The sequence below is a fragment of the Tachyglossus aculeatus genome, chromosome 9 (genome assembly GCF_015852505.1).
Source record: "Tachyglossus aculeatus isolate mTacAcu1 chromosome 9, mTacAcu1.pri, whole genome shotgun sequence".
Classification (NCBI taxonomy): Eukaryota; Metazoa; Chordata; class Mammalia; order Monotremata; family Tachyglossidae; genus Tachyglossus; species Tachyglossus aculeatus.
Window position 1 is genome coordinate 220,236 of NC_052074.1, and position 19,485 is coordinate 239,720.

Sequence of the window (19,485 nt, forward strand, 5' to 3'; positions counted from 1 at the left end):
AGTGAAGGTTGGGGAGGTTGGTGTCCATCCTTCAAGTTTCCTTTTCCTTCTGTCTCTGGTGGACTCCCTGCTCTTCCTCCTCTTGCTCAGGCAATCAATCGATTGATCGATCATTGGTGCTTCCTGAGCTTCTTCTGATTCAGAGCCCGGCAGCCGGGGCCTGGGAAAGCACAATAAAAAGAGAGGCATTTGAGGAGTATGTGGCCTGTTGGGGAGACTGACAGACCCTAATTGATATTGAAACAATCTGTAACATCAAGAACACAAAAAAGAAAAACTCATTGGAGTATTTGAATTGGTGTATGTGGAATTGACGAGGGGGAGCCGTGGCCAATGTGCTATCACCTGGGATTTTCCAATTTTTTTCAAGTTGGGCAGACAGAAAGACCAATAGGTTTCACTGATAAATTCATGGACTGGGCGGGGGGGGTCATTGGGAGAAAGTCAGAAGTGTGGGATGGTTGGTTCCCAGCCCCCACTGCCCAGTGGTCCCTGCTACACTGTCCCGTGCATTCCTGGCCCCCATTGCACTACCCCAGGCTGTCCCAACGCTGCAGCAGGAGCTGGTTTTGTCAGTCAAGCAGTTGTATCTATTGAGCAGTTATTGTGTGCACAGCACTGTACTAAGTGCTTGGAAGAGTACAATATAACAATAAACAAAAACATTCCCTGCCCACAATGAGTTTAAAGTGTAGAGGGGGAGGCAGATATCTAATATAAATAAATTACAGATCTGTACTCAAGTGTCATGAGTCTCCCCATTATCATCATCATTATGATATTTAATAATTGCTTACTGCGTGTCAAGTATTGTTCTGAAGGCTAGAGCAGATACAAGTTATCAGGTTGCAGACAGTCCCTGTCTTGCATGGGGCTCACAGTTTAAGTAGGAGGGAGCTGGGATTTAATCCTCGTTATACAGTTAAGGAAACTGAGACCTAAAGAAGTGGAGTGACTTGCCTAAGGTCACACAGCAAGCAAGTAGCAGAGCCAGGATTAGAACCCGGTCCTCTGGCTCCTAGGTCCGTACTCTTTCCACTAGGTCGTGCTTCTTTTTCTTTTTCCATTAGCCAACAGCAGTTATTTCCCGTTTCTTCATTGGATGGTTGTGGCCAAATTCAGCTCCAGCAGGCGGTTTGTGGATGTCTTATTGTCTCCCTCACTATCCCTTCTACCAACCCGCTTATCCCTGCCCACGCTGCCTGATCAGGCCCGAAGAGGAGGGCTCATAACTCGATAGATCCCGTGCTCTGAAAATGTCCAAGTAGAGATGGAATTCATTAACCGTGTGAGGCATTCTTCCCGCTTTAATCTTTGGTGGTCGGCTCCAGGCCCGAGCGCCAGATCCCAGCTCTCATTTTACATCTAGCCTGCTGCATCTGGCCGTCCAGCCCAGGATGCTGGGTGCCGGCAGTTGCCTGAGCCCCAGCAGTTGGGCGCTGTGGCAGAAAGATGTGATCGGTCCCCGATACCCATTCCAGTTGGCTGGGGCTCTATTCAGGCCCCTCTCCCTGCCCCAGCTCACCCATTTGACCTCAGATCAGGCTGTTCCATGGTGGCCACGCTTGGGCATTGGCCTCCCACACCCATGGTGAATTGCCCCGAGCAGGGGTCCTGCCCAGGCTCCCGCAAGCTGTGAGAGTGCCATGGTGCCTGTATCCGTGCAGTTTCAGTAGTGGAGGATGGTGGTGTTATTGACTGAGATGGAAAAGTTAGTCGGAGGAGTGGGCTTGCTGCAGTTGGTCTGATGAGCAGAGTTTGGGAACAGGGCACTGCAGCTGAGTGCCTTGAGCTGGGCATCCACATGGCCTCGTCCGTGGTTTCTGGTTGATTTCCAGAGAGCAGTTTGGCCCGGAGCCCGTCTCTCAAGAAGAGTTTGAGGCCAGCCAGGCTGTGCCCTTTGTCGCACCCCTGCTGCAGAGCATAGACTCTATATCCTGACCTGAGCCTACTCTTCTCCTATTTGCCTCTAGGTCAGCCAGGCCTCCGGGAAGCCATTTCTGTGTCCTGCATTCCCAACGGCAGTGGCGGGAGCCGGAAAGGCCCGCACGGTGGAAGCTCGGTCTCTGTGGTCAGAAAAGAAACCTTTTCTTCTGCTGCTAAAAGGTACCCACTTTGGGCGGGAGGGGGGGCAGACCACCCACGGTCCCTGCTTTTTCGGAAGCTGGTTGGGACCAGCCTCCGCCCCCGTGGGCAGTGCAGTCGGAGTGCCAGGACAGCCGCACGGCCGGCATGGGGAAGATGAGAGCCACTCCTCTGGGAAAAGCAGCTCTGAGGTGGGACCCGGCGGAAAGGCCCTGGCCCATCTTGGACCAGGTGGAGGAGATGGGTTGAGTTCACATGGTGCCCATCTGGCTGAGGGGGAGACTGAGTCACGGAAAGGGGGAGGTGAAAGAGTTTGTAGGAGCCGGAGCGAGGGGTTACAGCTCACCTGGCTGTGGCTCACTGCTGGCCAGTTTTTCCTCCCAAGGTCTCCGAGCAGAATCCGGAACAACCTGGGGTCCGGCTGCCTCTCCCGAGGAGGAAACCGAGGGAGGGGAGACAAGCCCGGCGCTCGGCCAGTGGGGAGCAGTGCCGTAGAAACACCGACCGGCAGCTGGCTGCGGTCCAGTTGGGGATGATGGATTGACCTGTGGTGCTCCACCCTTGCCTCGGCCTGAGCAGGATGGCTGCAGTACAGGAGGAGAACAATTCTCCACCCTTTCCAAGCCACTCTGGGGCAGCAGGGGCAGTGCAGCTCGTGAAAGTTGGAGGCGTGTGAGGGCGAAAAGGCCACACTGCCCACCGGCCTGGGCCTCCACCCCTCAACAGGAAATGCAGCTGCCTTGGTGGCAGCCGCCACCATTTGGAACAGGCGAAGACTCACCCCTGACCTTGGGACAGCTCAAACCACCTCTGCAGTTGGGCAGGGGTGGGAGGAGGGGTTCTGGCTTGGCTGCCCAGCATCTGTCTTGAGCCCCAGCTCCAGGCTGTCTCCTGCCCGACTAACCCCGGGGCCTGTCAGAAACTCAGTCACTCCAGCACCCGCAGAGCACCAGTGGCATGCCAGATGGCAGTCTGGGAGTCTCAGGGAGGCAGGGCAGATTAAGAGCCAGAGGGGCAGCACTCAGTCAGTTAATCATATTTATTGAGTGCTTACTAATAATGGTACTTAATCACTTACTATGGGCTAGGCACTGTGCTACTAGAGAAGCAGCCTGGCTTACTGGAAAGAGCACGGGCTTGGGAGTCGGAGGACATGGGTTCTGATTCCCCCTCTGCCACTTGTCTGTTGTGTGACCTTGGGCAAGTCACTTAACTTCTCTGTGCCTCAGTTATCTCCTCTGTAAAATGGGGATTAAAAGTGTAAGCCCCACCTGGTACAACCTGATTGCCCTGTATCTACCCCAGCGCTTAGAACAGTACTTAGCACATAGTAAGCACTTAACAAATAGTATAATTATTATTTGCTAAGCACGGGGGTGGACACAGGCAAATCGAGTTGGTACACAGTCCCTGTCCCGTGTGGGGCTCACAGTCTTACTGCGTGCAGAGCACTGCACTAAGTGCTTGGGAGAGGACAGCAAAACAATGTAATTGACAGATTCCCTGCCCACAGAAAGCTTACAGTCTAGGGGGGGAGACAGACATTGATAGAAATAACAGATATGTACATAAAAGCTGTGGGGCTGGGAAGGGGGATGAATAAAGGGAGCAAGTCAGGGTGACGCAGAAGGGAGTGGGAAAAGAGGAAAGGAAGACTTAGGGAAGGCTTCTTGAAGGAGATGTGCCTTCAATAAGGCTTTGAAGGTGGGGCGAGTAATTGTCTGTCAGATATGAGGGCAGTGGGCATTCCAGGCCAGAGGCAGGATTGGGCAAGACGTCAGCGGCGCGATAGATGAGCTCAAGGTACAGTGAGAAGATTAGCATTAGAGTAGGGCGCAATGGCCAGGGGGCTGGGACCCGGGGAAAGAAGGAGCAGTGAGATTTCCAGAAGACACATTTCTGTGGTGAGGTGGTCTCGGTCGGACTTGGATCACGCCCCATCTCTCCGTACCTTGTTGTCGATTTCATTCCTGCCTGTGCCAGCTAAATTCCCGCGGTAACTGTCATCGCTTCAACCCTTTTTGTTCCGTTTTATAATTTTATTTTCCAGCGGTTCTGAAAAAAAGAAAGAAAAGCCTCCGGGACAGAGAGAAAAAACAGAGGAATGTCAGTCTAATGATCCGAGCCCCCAAAGGCCGGCACCGCCTTCTCCCCAGCCCTCGTCACAGCCTCTCCCAGCGCACAGGCAAACGCCACACCCCAGGGGCCCAGCTCCCGCCAAAAGGTTTCCCTGCCCTGCCCCACCTCCTACTCTCCCTTGCCCCCTCCCCGTCCCAATCCAGAACTTCAGCCTTCCTCTTCTGAACTGGAATGTGGTCAGAGGCCAGAATGCTTGCCCCCAGCAGGCAGGCCTGGCCTTCCAAGTGGTGTCCGCTCCAGTGGGGAGTGATTCCGCTGACTTGGCCTAGCCGTGCTCAGGGGTTGACTCTCCTGTAGGGCCCCGCGGCCAATCCCTCTGGCCCAAGCCGCCAAACCCCCCAAAATTTGGTATCATCACCTCCTTGACCCTGAGGGATTTCCCCCCTCCCACCTCCGCAGTGTGCTGGCATTTGGAAAAGGCTCCGCTAGGGCTTTCCTTGTTCTCCTTTGCTTGCCACCACTGGGGGGATCACCTGCTCCTTCTCATTCTGCTCTGCAGCCTCACTTGCGGGCACCTCCATTCGACTCAAATCTGCTAACGTGGCGGGCGGGGAGGTGGCACCGGGAAGACGGGCAGTGCTCAACAGGGGGATTGGGAAATCTGACCCCACATCTGCCTGTTCCCCAGGGATCATGGGTCCAGAAACCCTTGTCCAGCCCTCAATCAGCCCGGGGGCTGGATATCTGAATTCCTTCTAATTAATAAGCATGAGGGCATTTAGTAAGCCCTGCCTAAGTGCCGAGTGCTGGGTTGAGCACTGAAATAAATCCAGGGGAATCAGGTCAGGCCAAGGCCCCTACCCTCATGGAGTTAGCTCATAGTGTTTTGGATTCATTTTACTGATGAAGAAACTGAGGCCCAGAGAGGTGAAGTGCCACTTGCTCCAGGTCACACAGAAAGGCCAGGAGCAGACCTGGAACTAAAACCCAGCAGGCTCTTGCCACTAAGCCACGCTGCCTAAGGGAAAGACAATAGATCAATCAATCAGTAGTCAAACTTAGCATATTTGGAGGGGCAAAATATTTATTCAGTCAAAATGCATGGTGAAAATGCAGGAGGACCAAATTTGCTCTCTTCTAAAATGGACCAGCGTTTCAGAAGAATCAGACCGAAGCCACTTTGTAAAGATTTGTGTTCTGAGATTTGTTTCTTTGCCCAAACGGGTCTTGCCTCAAGGTACTGTTGGAATAATCCAAAGCTTGAGGCAAGAATCCATATTTCCGTGATGGATTGAAGTCTAAGCCTCTTTGTGGTAGGCAGAATTCCACTGCTTCAAGGGCGAAGCCTGGGGCCCTCCAGCCTGGCCCCTTCCAAGCGCAGCTATATGTGTGTGTTTCGGTCTGAGATTTTGAACTCTCCCTTGCTTCCTCTGTCCTGGAAGCTCCTGGTGGGCTGGAGCCAGTGAGTTTGTTGTTCTGAGAGGGCTGCTTGGGGGCCCTTGGCCCACGGTGCTTTGAGCAGGATGAATGGAGGGGGTGGGGCAGACATCCAGCCCCCCCATAGGTGGTATCACAGCTCCGTCCGGGTCACTTGAAACGCCTCTCGGGGACTCGAGCCTGGTCGAGCCTTGTCCCTGTGGTCCCGGCCTTCTTTCTGAGCTCCACCGGCCATGACGTCACTGCCGGCCCCAGCATCGTTCCACAGCGCACTCCTGGGGGAGCTGGCTCCCTCAGAGAAGAGATAAAGGAAGGGGTGGCACCAGGAAGCCTGTGTCTCCCCGTCAGGTAGTTTTGAGAGAAAGAGAGGGTGGTCTTGCTGCAACTGGGAGACAGACTTGATCAGGGACAGTCTGGGGGAAGTCCTCCATCCTGCCATCAGAACTGCCTCCCTGCTGCCACTGGCTGGGGCCTCACAACACCCTCACGGCCATGGTCTGCCCCAGGTTGCTCCCGGCTGGGCCGAAGGGCCCCGTCAGAGAGGTGGGGACACAGCACGCTTGGGAGTCACCTTGCTTCCTGGCTTCACTCGTTCCTCTAGAACTTTCTGACTAACCCTCATCTCTGGTTTCCGAGCTGGCCCAGTTCTGCGGAAATCTCTTCGCTGCTGCCTCTGTGCTTGGCTCTCGGCTGGCGGTCACCCGCCCCTGGCAGCCACAGGCTGGTCCCTGAAGGCGCTTTCTTTCTCATTCAAGCATAAAGCGATTCTCGACGGCTGAAAAAATATCTGGGCAATGGGACGGGCAGGATGACAGTCGGAACAAGCTACTGAGGGCAGCATCCACATCCAGGCTGATCTCCAAGGTCATTAAAAACTCCGACAAGTGAGTAGCATTGCTCCGATTCCCTTCCTGTCGGGAGCCACATGAACGTGGTGGCCCCAGTGGTGTTCAAACCATCACTCCCCTTGAGGCTCAGGAGAGCCCCTGGCTAGAGGGTCTGTGGCGACTCCCTCCCATTGAGGTGGATTGATGGAAGTGGCCAGGAGCAGGAGGGACGGCGTCAGCCCTCTGAGGGGCAGGAGGCTAAAGGATGGGGGCTCGGGCTGAGAGAGGAAGAGAGGTTGGAAGGGCTGCTTTCAACTGTGAAGAACAGGCTGGGACCCCGGGCGAGCTGACTGCCCCTCCGTCCAGGGCCTCGTCATGCGGCCCGCTGCTCTGGGTCCACCAAGAGGGCCCGGAAGCAGCTGATTCCGGCCTCAGCCCCAACCCAGGCCTGCTAGCCCAGAGAGGCTGGGGTGAGCTGGAGCCTCCGGAGACGGGGTCACCCTGGCCGTTTCCCCACGAGTCCCTTTTTTGCTGACCACAGCCGGGGCCACAGGATGAGCAGGGCAAGAAAGGTACCAAGGCTACCTGGCTTCCTTGGCCATTCTCTCCCTTACCCCCAGGTGAAGGGTGTTTGCTGTAACTCTCCCAGAAAGCCAGATTGCTTTGGTTTCCTTCTCCAGTGATTCCCCCGGACAGGCTGTGGTTAATGGCAGGGAGCGGGCGAGGTCCTCCCCTCCGTAAAGACAGAGACGAGGTGTGGGCCAGCCGCAGTCTCCAGGCCTGCCTGGGGCCTGGCCTGCCCTTTTAAGGGCCACAGTTCAGCACTTCACAGGGGTGGGGATGTGTTGTTTCTCTGCGGCAGCCCTCTTGCCTGGGCATGCTTGGCTCCATCCCAGCCGGGCCCAGTGGCTGTGGCCAGTGGGAGCCAGAGTCTTCCCTGTGTCCCGGGCGCTTCGGGTGGCTGCCCGCTGATAGTCTGGTGATGAGTTTTGCATCCTCTCCCAAACCTGGTAGCAATGGGATGGTAGTAATGGTCCAGAATGGCCCGGCTCCTTCCTACCCCAGGTTAGCGACAGGGAAAGCTATGCCCCCTCCAGTGCCCAGGAATCGCTCCCACCCCAGCATCCTCCAAAAGTGTCCAGTGCCTCTGCAGGAGCCAGAGCCCACCCACCCTCCCTGCCAATTTCTGTTCACTGGGACCCATTGATAGGTCCTCTGATTCCTTTGGGAGGGTCCTGGCCTGTGGGACAAGGGGCCCTTTGTCTGGCCGACTCTTCATATTTGTTGTGCTTGGCACATAGTAAGCGCTTAACAAATACCATCATCATTTGCTCCATGGAGGCAGGTGAGGGCCCCCTTTGCGGGCTCCCTCCTTCTTCCAGCCCCTCTTGCCCTGAGCTTGGGGTAGCGTGGAATATTGCACAGCTTTTTGAAAGTTAAAAAAGAGCAGCTGCTAGAGTTCAGTGATGTCCCAGGCCCCGGGTGATGCGGCCGGTCCTTTTGCCGTGGTCGGGACCAGCTTGTCATTGCATCCTTAGCCATAATATGGTTCTTTCATCATTTGTGGCAGTGAGCGGCTGTGGGCCACAGTACCACTGACCAGGTGCTATTGACCATAAGCTGTGGCGTCATCGATCAGGTCTTCTTGACCATGATCCACGAGGTTGTTGACCGGGGGCCTTGGCATTGTTGACCGTGGGCCAGAGCGTCAGCAACCAGGTATTGCTAGTACTGAATGTGAGGATCTCTCAAGTAAAACTATCAATTTTGTTTTCTTTCCCCAGACATAAAGATGTCATCGTCAGCCAAGGTAAATGAAAATATCATTTTTATTGTATTTGTGAGAAATGCGTTTGGTGATTCCACAAAACGGGAACCATTTTCATTTGGGGCTCGGCATTCAAGACCTGGAGCTGGACCAATTGCACTATTTTTGATTTGTTACTGAAAGACTGGAAAATGGGTTGATCTGTGGTCTGGCTTTCAGGCAGGAAAGACTGGGAATCATTTTAAGATGTTTTATTTCTGTCTCATAAAGCAGCCAAAATGTCAACCCGTGAAAAAAACAGTCAAGGTAAGGACGGGGCCGGGGAGGGGCAGTAGCCCTTGCTGTTGGCCGTGGCTGGGCCTGTGGCATCGGGCTCTGGCTTGGCTTTTCCCGTGCACGTTCTGAGACCCTCTGATTTGGCGGCCATGCGCCAGGGTCACCGTGTTGAAATGCTCAGTTGGACCATTTTCGAAAACAGATCCCCACTCGTTCCCGTGGGATGGGCCTGGAGAGCCTTTACTGTAGATTTGGGTTTCTCCTGCTGGAAGAAAAATTCCCATCAAAGAGAAAGGGGACTGTGCTCCCTCCAAAAGTGGCCCTGGAAAAGCCGAGCGAAAGTCCAAATATCCTGCTTCGCCGTCCTTGGGGTCCAGGATGCAGTCCGGGGTGCCGGTTGCTCGGGTCCTCGCTGGCAGAGAAACTCTGCTTTCACTATTTCCTCGTGTGTTAGTGTGGAGTGCCTGCCGCGGCCGCTCACCCTGACCCACCTGGCAGGACACTGAGCACTAAGTATTATCATTATTATTATTATTATAATATTTGTTAAGCGCTTACTATGTGCCAGGCACTGTACTAAGTACAATGCCCTGCACTCAGTAAGCACTCTGTGAATACCATGGGTACTGGGGCTGTTGGACTTGAGCACTCTGGGCTCGCCCTCCCTCGGGATGACATTCTGCTTTGAGGCCTGTGCTGCTGTGCATGCTTCCCATGAGGCCCGGGCCTCTGCTGTCTGCCCTGCGGCTGTCTGCCCCACTCCCCCGCAAGGCCTGTGCTTCCGTCCCTGCTCCACCAGCTCCTGTACTTGCTGCGCTGGGACCCCTCCTCTGGGGATGCTTTTCCCATGGAGGTTTCCAGGACTGAGGCCTGTAGGTCCCGAGTGCCCATTCCCCCTGCATGGTGCTCCCGCCAACCCCGGTCCTCTCCCAGGGGACTGAGCTGGGGTCCATGGACTACACCGGCAGAGGGGGAGGGGGCTAGAAAGCTGGGGTCCCCCTGGGACTTTTCAGCAGCTCACTAGTAGCAGGGACTGGGGCTTACTCTACTTTTTTCTCTGGGCTTTCAGCCTTCATTCCTCCTTTCCTCCTTGGTTTTGAGCCCTTTTCAACCATCTCTCCTCTCCCCTGCATGGGAGAGATGGGGAAGCAGAGACAAGCGGTGACCCAGCTGGCCTACTGGCCACGGTTTCGGACTTTTAGGGGAAGATCAAGAAATAGCTGGTTATATTACTGTGATTAGTGAGTCCCAGATTTTTTATGTGGGTTTTTTATGGTATTTGTTAAGTGATTTATATGTGCCAGCCATTGTACTAAGTGCTGGAGTGGATACATGTGAATCAGGTTGGACATAGTCCATGTCCCCCATGGAGCTCAAGGCCTTCATTCCCATTTTACAGATGAGGTAACCGAGGCACCGAGTAGTGAAGTGACTTGCCTGAGGTCACACAGCAGACAAGTGGCAGAGCCAAGATTAGATGTTCTTCTGATTCTCAGGCTTGTGCTCTATCCACTAGGCCACAATGCTTCTGTGTTCTTCTGTAATATTGAAATTTCCTTCCACCCGTTGGCCTGAATCTCAGTTAACTGCCCCCGCCAATTTCCCATGCCCCATAAGCCCTGCCCCGACGAGCTCAGGGAAACACCGTTACCGCCTTTCACTCCCCTCTCCTTCCCCCTCCCTGCGGCCACTCCCAGCTCCAATGGCCTAATCCTGGGTGATGGTTTGGACTTCCAGCGGAGACCACTGTGCACCCTGTGAAGTGGCTCTTCCCCGGCTCCCACTGGCCAGCGGGAGGTGACTGTGGTGTTTTGTCCCGGCAGAGGGCGAGTACATCAAGATGTTCATGCGAGGACGACCCATCACCATGTTCATTCCTTCTGACGTGGACAGCTATGATGACATCAGAACCGAGCTGCCTTCTGAGAGGCTAAAACTGGAGTGGGCGTACCCTTCCAGAGTGGCCCCCATCCCCTCACAGGCCGTCCCACTGGGGGCTGGATCAACTTTCTGGCAGGCTCAGCCCTACTTGATTTTTGTGGGGCCCTGAGGGCAAGTTGCACCTTTGATGATGATGATGGTACTGATTGAGTGCTTACCATGTGCTAAGCACTGAAGTCGGTACAGGATATTAAGATCGGGCACAGTCCCTGTGCCAAACGGAGCCCACAGATCTCCATGGGGTCATCTAGCCCCTTTTCCATAGCCAACTGATCATATGCCCAACCCCTCCTGCTCACCAGCCATCTGCTGCCACAGCTCTTGGCTGGAGTGGGCAGGTGGTGCCCAGGATGGTGGGGGATGGTTACAGCTTACTGGCAGGGAAGTGTTGGGGGGCACAGGGGCAACTCCCTGCTGGGCAAGGGGCCGGATTGATCCTGTTAGCCCTGGGACTGGGTGGGAGACCCACTCTGGCTCCCCCTCCAACACACTGGGCAAGCTGGGGGCTGCTGCTGGTAGAAGGCCAGATGTGGACCTGCCATCTTGGCTCCACCACTGGGCTCTTTACAGCTCCAAGGGTTGGGGCTGGCCTCGGCTGCCCTTCTCGTCTAAAGTGCTGCTGGGGGAAGAGCTGAGGGGCATCAACGGCCATGCCCATCTAGTGGGAACCCAGATTCCTGTGCATGTTTGTGTGGGCCCTGTTCAGCCCAAGCACCCGGGCTGCAGCTCCTACAGCACCTGCAGGAATCCTGCCCCACTCCCACTACTCTTTCCCGGGAGGAGTGTGAGCCTCTGGGCTTGTCAGACCTGCCCTCATTTCCCGGGGTGTCCTCGTTCCACACCCACATCCAGGGAGCTGCGATTCCCACCAGGGAGGCTGAGGTGCTGGCCGGTCAGCCAGTGCCCGGCACCCGTGGGTGGTACTGTGCCCCAGTTTCTGAGCGAGCCGCCCAAGCCCACAGGCTACTACCCCAGATTCCTGGTTCCTCTGAACCGCCCACCCTCAGGCGTCGGTAATCCACACCTGGAAAACGATTGTCGTTGAGAGCCTTGACTGATTCCCCAAGATACGGCTACCGGGGAAGGGATTGTCGAGCCAATGTTTTCCTCCTACCGACGGGAGAAATCGTTTACTTTATCGCTTCGGTTGTCGTGCTGTTCAATTATGAGGAGAGAACTCAGCGGCACTACTTGGGTCACACAGACTGCGTGAAGTGGTGGGTGTATGGGGCAGAGGCGGGTGCTGAGTGGCTGGGATGTGAGGTTGGCAGGCTGGGCAGCGGTGGCGGGGATGTGAGATGGGCAAGGTGGGTGGTGGAGGCCAGGCCATGAGATGGGCAAGCTGAGCAGAGGTAGCTGGAATATATATTTGTGTCCCGGCTGTCAGCAGTGCCCCAGGCGTCAGTCTCGTACCTCACCCAGGGCTCTGATGGGCACCAGGATTCTTGGAAGGCCTGTGTTCTGGTTGCAGTAGTGCAGCAACTCTTTGGAGAGGGGGTGCCCGGAGCAGACATATTTGGAGAGGGTGTGCCTGACACAGAGGTTTTTGGAGAGGGGGCACTCGATGCAGAGATTTTGGAGAAGGGACATCCAGTGCAGAGATTTTAGGGAGGGGCCGCCCAATGCAGAGGTTTTGGAAAAGGGGTGCCCAGCAGAGGCTGGAGAGAACCAGACATCCATCAGTCTCTTTGTGGCTGGCGGGGACGATGCTGGCGATCTTGTCAGCAAGTGTTGACCATTTTAGCAGCTCTAAGGATTAATCCTCTGGTTTCCTGGAACTGCGGAATCTGAACCATGTCCCTGCCATGTGGCAAGTGGCCCTTCCACTGTGCCCTCAGCCATCAGAGGCCAGTAGACCTGTTCTTTACAAGGGGGCAAAAAATAGATGAAGAGTCCTAGCAGCGGGTGCCTTACTTCCCTTGGAGGGTGCTGAGGTGGAGGGCTGTGGGAAGAGTGTGGGCTGCCTAAGGCGGAATCACTTCTCTGATTGTGGCAGGGCAGGGGCTTGGCCCATGTATACTTCAGCGCGGGGGAGATTTCTCCCGATGAAACCCCTTGGCTGCAGAAATCTCCTGAGGGAAAAGCAGGTCTCTGTGCTGTCTCTGCCCTGAAGAGTCACATTGTTTCTGGCAATTCCTCGTAGCCTGGCAGTCCACCCTGACAAGATCCGGATCGCCACCGGCCAGATAGCTGGAGTGGATAAGGATGGAAGGGTGAGTGAGTGTGGAACTGCCATCGGCACCAACCCCGACTCTGGGCCCCGGAACTGGGTGGCTTTTCTGGTCTAGTCGAGGAAAACTTGGGGGTGGGGGATGCGTAGGCCGGGGTGGGGGTTGTGCAGGCCCGGGGGCGGGGGTTGGGCAGGCCCGATGGCGGGGGACGCACTGGCTGGGAGCCGGGTCCGATGGACGCTGCCGGAGGCTCAAGCTCTACTCACCGGTGGGACCCTCTGCCTCCACAGCCCTTGCAGCCACACGTCAGAGTGTGGGACTCGGTGAGCCTGGCGACGCTGCAGGTTCTCGGCCTGGGGACCTTCGAGCGTGGCGTGGGCTGCCTGGACTTTTCCAAAGCCGTGAGTAGGATTCTGTTCCTAAGCCACAAATTGGCACCCGGCGTGGGTCCGACGGGTCTGCATAGCAGCTCCCACCCAGACTTTTGGGGATTCCTTCCCCGGTCTCCACACCCACGGGCGGGTGCACCTCCACGGTCCTGCCAGCACCCTTCAGTTGGGGTCCCGTTGTCCCTGGAGAGCACATTCCCAGTGGCCCACCTAGAATGCGCCAGCTGCCCCACCCAGTGCCCCTGAAGGCCATAGACTCATCCGAGACCCCCTAAGGCGCCGGCGCGAGGCCCCTGCCACGGGGCCTGTTCCGTGGCACCTCTCGTGGAACAGCTCATGACACTGCTCCATCGCTCTGTGGTGCCTTTCGTGGCACCAGTGCCCTTTAAAGGGACGTTGAGTGAACACAGCCAGCACTACATTGGGGCAGCCATGGCAGGCAGTGGGTCCAGGTGGACATTAGAAATGGGGAGAAGTCCGTGATATGGCAATAGAGGGCCATTGACATTGGCTCAGAATCGCAGGGAGTGGCCTCTGCCTTCGTTTCCCCTCTCTCTCTCTCTCCAGTCAATCAATGGTAATAATAATAATTATGGTAGTTATATAGCCCTTACTATGTGCACTGTTCTAAGCGCTGGGGGAGGTGCATATTAATCAGATTGGACACAGTCCCTGTTATTCATTCAACCTTATTGAGTGCTTACCGTGTGCAGAGCACTGTACTTTGAGCTTGAGAGAGTGTAATACAACAGTAAATTGATACATTCCTTGCCCACAGTGAGTTTAGAGTCCAGAGGACTGTAAGTCCCACGTGGACTGTGAGTCCCACAGGGGGTTCACAGTCTTAATCCCCATTTTACAGATGAGGTAACTGAGGCCCAGGCAAGTTAAGTGACCTGGCCAAAGTTGCACAGGAGACATATGGTGGGGCCGGGATTAGAACCCGGGTCCTTCTGACTCCCAAACCCGTGCTCTATCCACTAAGCCATGCTGCTTCTCTGGCTCACTGTGCAAAACACCGTACTAAGCACTTGGGAGAAGACAGTTCAGCAGAGTTGGTAGATATGTTTCCTGTCCACAACAAGCTTACATTCTGGAGAGGGAGACAGGCATGAATGTAAGTAAAAAAATTATGAATATGTACATAAGTGCTTTGGGGCTGAGAGTAGGGTGAACATCAAGTGCTTAAAGGGCAAAGACTAATCTGTCTCCGAATCCATCCAACTGAGCATTCTCTTCCGTCCCTGCCCACCTCATGATAACCCTTAGACAGCAACGGGCCAGGAGGAGGTTGGGGATTGGGTCTGAGTGGCCAGCCTGGAGCTGCACAGGGTAAAGACAGTGCTGGTGGGTCAGACTTTTGGACTCTGGGCCAAGTCATAGGGTCACTGGGAAGCCCCAAGGTCTGGAGGGTGGGGGTGGAGGTTGGGGCAGTGGGGATGTGTGGGCCGCTTCCCTGGAGGGCTCTGGTCCAGCTGGCCACACACCTGTGTGGAAACAGGGAGCTGGACCAGCTGAGCTGGGGGGTCCAGCAGCCCAGGAAACGGGAGTTTGCACACCCTCGGGTTGTACGTCGCAAAGTAACGCTGGTGGCTGGCTCGTGCTGCAGGACTCAGGAACCCATCTGTGTGTGGTCGATGACTCCAACGAGCACATGCTCACCGTGTGGGACTGGCAACGCAAGTCCAAGAGTGCAGAAATAAAGGTGAGTGCCCTGCACCCACATTCCCCAGTGGAATTGATTATTGCCCTTGCGCTCTGCTCAGTGGGGCGTCACGCTGGGGTCCCCACCCACAACACAGTGAGGCAAGAGCACCAGGCCTGGTCTTAGTCCACCCCGGGAAGCCAGGCCCTGACACAGGAAAAGCACAAAGTGAAACCTCACACCAGTGGAGGGCGAGACCGTGAAATCTGGAGGAAAGACCCCTTCGGGACTCTGTGTGTGTGTGCGTGTGCGTGCGTGTGCGCGCATTGGGGGACAGGGAGGGAGGCCTGCAGCTTTCTGCCTTCCAGCCATGTTCCCCATATGGGCATTTATGCCAAGGAACCGCACAGCCAAGCTGGACACTCTGAGTTCAGCCCCAGCCTCGGCTATTACTGGGCGACGTTTGAATCTGCCAGAACCACTCCCTCTGGACCACAAAAATTCCCAAACAATAGGCTCGCCCCAGGACCACAAGTCCCTCTGTGTTAAGCAAGACAGCCCTGCACCTAGGTGAGCCCAGGACCGCAACGCCAATGGGTGGAAGGAGAGGAGGAAGCCCATCCTTGAGGCTGGGTCATCGGTCCCCCCATCCCCCGTGGTGTAACTCCCCTAGCCAGCGCTCTCCAGCTCAGCCCCCCAGCACGGTCCCCCACCGCCTCTGGTTCAACCCTTTGAATGGGCTTGCCTCGGGTTGGAGCGAGGGGGCTCCCCTGAGCCAGGTCTCCATCCACACAGACGACCAATGAGGTGGTCCTGGCAGTGGAGTTCCATCCAACTGATGCCAATTCCATCATCACCTGTGGCAAGTCTCACATCTTCTTCTGGACCTGGAGCGGCAGTGCCCTGGCCAGGAAACAAGGCATTTTTGGGGTAAGAATGTCCGGAGAGCATGTCACCACCTCCAGTCACCGCCGCTGCCCCCAGCTGCCGGAGCCCACCAACCCAAAGTCATCGTCTTGTGTTCCTCGGGCCATCGGGGTTGTACTCGTTCCAGCCTTCCATATCGAACCTTTCTCTCTCCTCGTTCCATCGCAGAAATACGAGAAGCCCAAGTTTGTGCAGTGCCTGGCCTTTTTGGCCAACGGCGATGTCCTCACTGGAGACTCAGGGGGAATTCTTCTTGTCTGGAGCAAAACTACTGTAGAAGCGGCCCCGGGGAAAGGACCTAAAGGTAAGATGTGTCCTGGGCTCCCACTCGGTTTAGTACAATGCTCTGCACAAAGGAAGCGCTCAATAAATACGATTGAATGAATGACTTACGGGCAGCATGGGGAGGGGTGAGTAGTACCACTTGGGGCACCTGGCACCAAGCAGTTGCCCACTCAATTTCTGGCTGGAAGGAGCCCGGCAAGGCATCTACCTTGGGCCGGGCTGAGAGGCTCCTCGGGGCGGAGGAGGATTGGCAGCATAGTGATACTTGTCATCTGTGTGACTTCGGGCAAGTCATTTCACTTCTCTGTGCCTCAGTTACCTCATCTGTAAAATGGGGGATTAAGATTGGGAGCCCAATGTGGGACGGGGACTTTGTTCAACACGATTTACTCATATCCACCCCAGCGCTTTGTACAGTGCCTGACATGTAATAAGTGCTTAACAAATACTACAATTATTATTATTATTGTTATGGGGGGGGGATGAGGGGAAAGTCTGGTTGCAGGCAGCTGGAGTCTGCAGAAGCGCTGACTTGAGGGGGCTGAAACAGGAGCAAAGTGGGTGTGACACAGCAGGGCACACTCACAGAGGAGCCCTCCCTGTCAGATATTCTTCCCTCTGTACCCCAGACAGGGTCTTGCCATGCCCCCACCCCGATCCTCCCCACCAGGGCATGGCCTCTCCAGCTAAGACACCAGCATCAGGAGGGAAAAGGGGGCAGCGGCACAGCTTTCTGTCATTAAGCTGCCAGAGAGTAAAGCTTCTATTGAACCAGGGGTGCTCAGAGCCCTTTCCCTTCCAAAGCAAAGCAGTCTCCCCAGCAAACACACACACACACACACACACTCTCTCTCTCTCTCTCTCTCTCTCTCTCTCTCTCTCTCTCTCTCTCTCTCTCTCTCTCTCTCTCTCTCTCTCTCTCTCTCTCTCTCTCTCTCTCTCTCTCTCTCTCCCCTCTCCTCTCCTCTCTTCTCCCCTCCCCTCCTCTCCTCTCCCCTCCCCTCCTCTCCTTTCCCCTCCCCTCCCCTCCCCTCCCCTCCCCATCCCCACCGCCCCGACTCACTGGCTTGACTGGGGAAAGGCCTTGCCCTTGGCAGGTGCTGGCAACTTTGCCCAACCCATTCCACAGGGTGGGGTTTCACTGCTTACCGGGGTCAGGTCGAAGTCTGGCTTTATTGGCTCTCCATCTCCACTCCGGTCTTGCTTGGCACTCAGAGTCCAGAAGGAGAAACACGTTTCCGGCATTTGGCTCTCTTCTCCTCCCTCAGGTGTCTATCAGATAAGCCGGCAAATCAAAGCCCACGACGGCAGCGTGTTCACCCTCTGCCAGGTGAGGGATGGAGCACTCCTCACCGGAGGCGGGAAAGACAGAAAAATCATTCTCTGGGATCACAACCTGAACCCTGAAAGGGAGATCGAGGTAAGCTGGAAGCGGGAAACAGTTGTGGTAGAAGGGCTCAATCAGTCAGTCGTATTTATTGAGTGCTTACTGTGTGCAGAGCACTGTACTAAGCACTTGGGAGAGTACAAGATAACAGAGTTGGTAGACATGCTCTCTGCCCACAACAAGCGTACATTCTAGAGTGGGATGAGGCCAGGGTGTGCTGCAATAGTGCAGCTGTGCGGGAGGAGGGCAGAGACATGTGTCCGCCTCCCCACCCCTTCACCTCCCCTCCCCTGTTTCCTCTCTCTTCCCCTGCTGCCCCCACCTCCCTCCCCCACCCCCAACTGCTGCTGCTTCCTCCCCCTCCCCCTGCAGACAGGCTGCTTCCTCACCCTTTCCTCTCCCACCGCTGCTTCCTGCCTTCCCTTCCGGTAGGGTCTGTGAAGGAAGCCATCACCACTGCCACAGCCAGATCTCGGGCCCTCTGCTCAAGGGGGAGGGTGCGGGGCCAGCTGTGGGTCCTCCAGGAGAAGAGGTGGGGCCAGCTGCTACAGGGACGCCCCGTGGGCTCTGGGTCTGGCTCTGCCCTGGGGGATGTCAGGAAGGCGGTTCCTCTCACCCAGTCACATTTCCTTCGTAGTAAAGGGAGGCTTGTTTCCTCATTTTTTTTATGGTATTTACTAAGTGTTTGCTATGTGCCAGTTACTGTCCTAAGTGCTGGGGTAGATACGGGGTTGTCAGGTTGGCCACAATCCCTGTCCTGCATGGGGTTCACCATCTCAATCCCCATTTTACAGAGGAGGGAACTGAGGCACAGAGGAGTGAAGTGACTTGCACAAGGTCACATAGCTGACAACTGGCAGAGCTAGGATTAGAACCCAGGTCCTTGCTCTGTCCACTAGGCCCCACTACTTCTTGTGGGGCTGAGTCCCAGAGCATAGAGCTGGTCTCTCAAGGACAGGTTTTGACTGAGCAGTATGACTTACCTAGTGTTAGCACACTTGGTAAATCCTGACCATTGCCTGAGAGGCAGTACCAAATCAGGACCTTCAGACTGCACCATCCTCCTCCTTCATCCAAATTCCCTGTGTTTTGCCCCCAGTGCCCCTGCACCCTGGCCCCCTGCCCTGTGCTTGTCCTGCTAGCTGGGCATTCTGGTGCTGACCAGCAGCAGCAGCAGCAGTTCCAGGGTTCCCCGTGTCCCCCCACTTCCTTAGCTTGCCAGCTTTCATCCAGCCTGCAGCTTTCTCACCCCGTCATTCCATCCTTAACCGGGAGCTGTACTGTTTCCCCCTCCCCTGGGGGTCCGGCCAGCCAGTGGGCCCCAGACTGGACCCGATCCTGCTGGCTGAGAGTGGACAGTGAACACGGGGGCTAGGGTGGCACGTATGTTTGGGGCAGCAAGCTCAGCCCACTGACCAGCGGGCCTGCGGAACCGCCTTGGGGGGGCCTGGCCAGCAGCCATAGCTTCAGAGGATGGGAAGAGGAGTGGACCAACCCCTTAGGAATCCGGAATCAGATCTCCCACTGGTGGGCTGGTGACGGGGCGGCTCAAGGGAAGGCGTTGTTCCAGGTACCGGATCAGTACGGGACTATCAGAGCAGTGGCAGAAGGCAAAGCGGAGCAGTTTTTGGTGGGCACGTCACGGAACTTTATTCTGCGCGGGACCTTTAATGATGGATTCCAGATAGAGGTGCAGGTGAGCACTGTGGGGCTGGAGGGAGGTGCCTGTGTCTGAGCGGGCATGGAGGAAGACAGACATGTGGGTCCCCCGGTCTCTCTCCCACCACGGCGGGCAGGGCCACACGGATGAGCTGTGGGGTCTGGCCACACACCCCTTCAAGGACCTGCTGCTAACCTGCGCCCAGGACCGGCAGGTGTGCCTGTGGAACTCGGCGGAGCATACACTCGAGTGGACCAGGCTGGTGGACGTGAGTGAGCTCACAGGCACGGCGGGTGGGGGCAGCTTGGGGGCCGAGCAGGAGCGGCGGGGGCGAGCACGGGTTGTCCCTCGGAGCCTGGGGAAGCCCACCAGCGTGTCGTTGTGTGTCCTCCAGGAGCCAGGGCACTGTGCAGACTTCCATCCCAGCGGTGTGGTGGTGGCCATAGGGACCCACTCAGGAAGGTAGGTTGGGACGTGACGGGGAGAGTGCGGTGGTGGGATTAGAATGTGAAGGTCCTGGGGACCGGCCCGCTGGGCACACACCCCAGGGCTCAGGCTAGCTGGAGATCAGCCATTTCCGCCCAGAGCACCAGCCGCTTCTAGCACAG

The 19,485-nt window shown here is 56.2% G+C and overlaps 1 protein-coding gene across 5 annotated transcripts in view; it reads left to right on the forward strand.

The window, feature by feature from the left end:
* The window catches only part of EML4 (EMAP like 4), a 63,457-nt gene that overhangs the window by 33,485 nt on the left and 10,487 nt on the right, over positions 1-19,485 (forward strand). For 2 of the 5 annotated variants that reach the window (XM_038751162.1, XM_038751160.1), the window contains exons 3-18: positions 1,974-2,106; positions 4,136-4,309; positions 6,357-6,485; positions 8,213-8,238; positions 8,467-8,502; positions 10,296-10,419; positions 11,481-11,630; positions 12,557-12,626; positions 12,875-12,985; positions 14,583-14,678; positions 15,414-15,548; positions 15,714-15,849; positions 17,099-17,250; positions 18,788-18,913; positions 19,014-19,145; positions 19,272-19,339. In XM_038751162.1, the coding sequence (XP_038607090.1) occupies positions 1,974-2,106; positions 4,136-4,309; positions 6,357-6,485; positions 8,213-8,238; positions 8,467-8,502; positions 10,296-10,419; positions 11,481-11,630; positions 12,557-12,626; positions 12,875-12,985; positions 14,583-14,678; positions 15,414-15,548; positions 15,714-15,849; positions 17,099-17,250; positions 18,788-18,913; positions 19,014-19,145; positions 19,272-19,339 (1,798 nt within the window). The remainder of the gene's footprint in view (positions 1-1,973; positions 2,107-4,135; positions 4,310-6,356; positions 6,486-8,212; positions 8,239-8,466; positions 8,503-10,295; positions 10,420-11,480; positions 11,631-12,556; positions 12,627-12,874; positions 12,986-14,582; positions 14,679-15,413; positions 15,549-15,713; positions 15,850-17,098; positions 17,251-18,787; positions 18,914-19,013; positions 19,146-19,271; positions 19,340-19,485) is intronic. The other 3 variants (XM_038751161.1, XM_038751163.1, XM_038751164.1) reach the window with 3 other exon arrangements.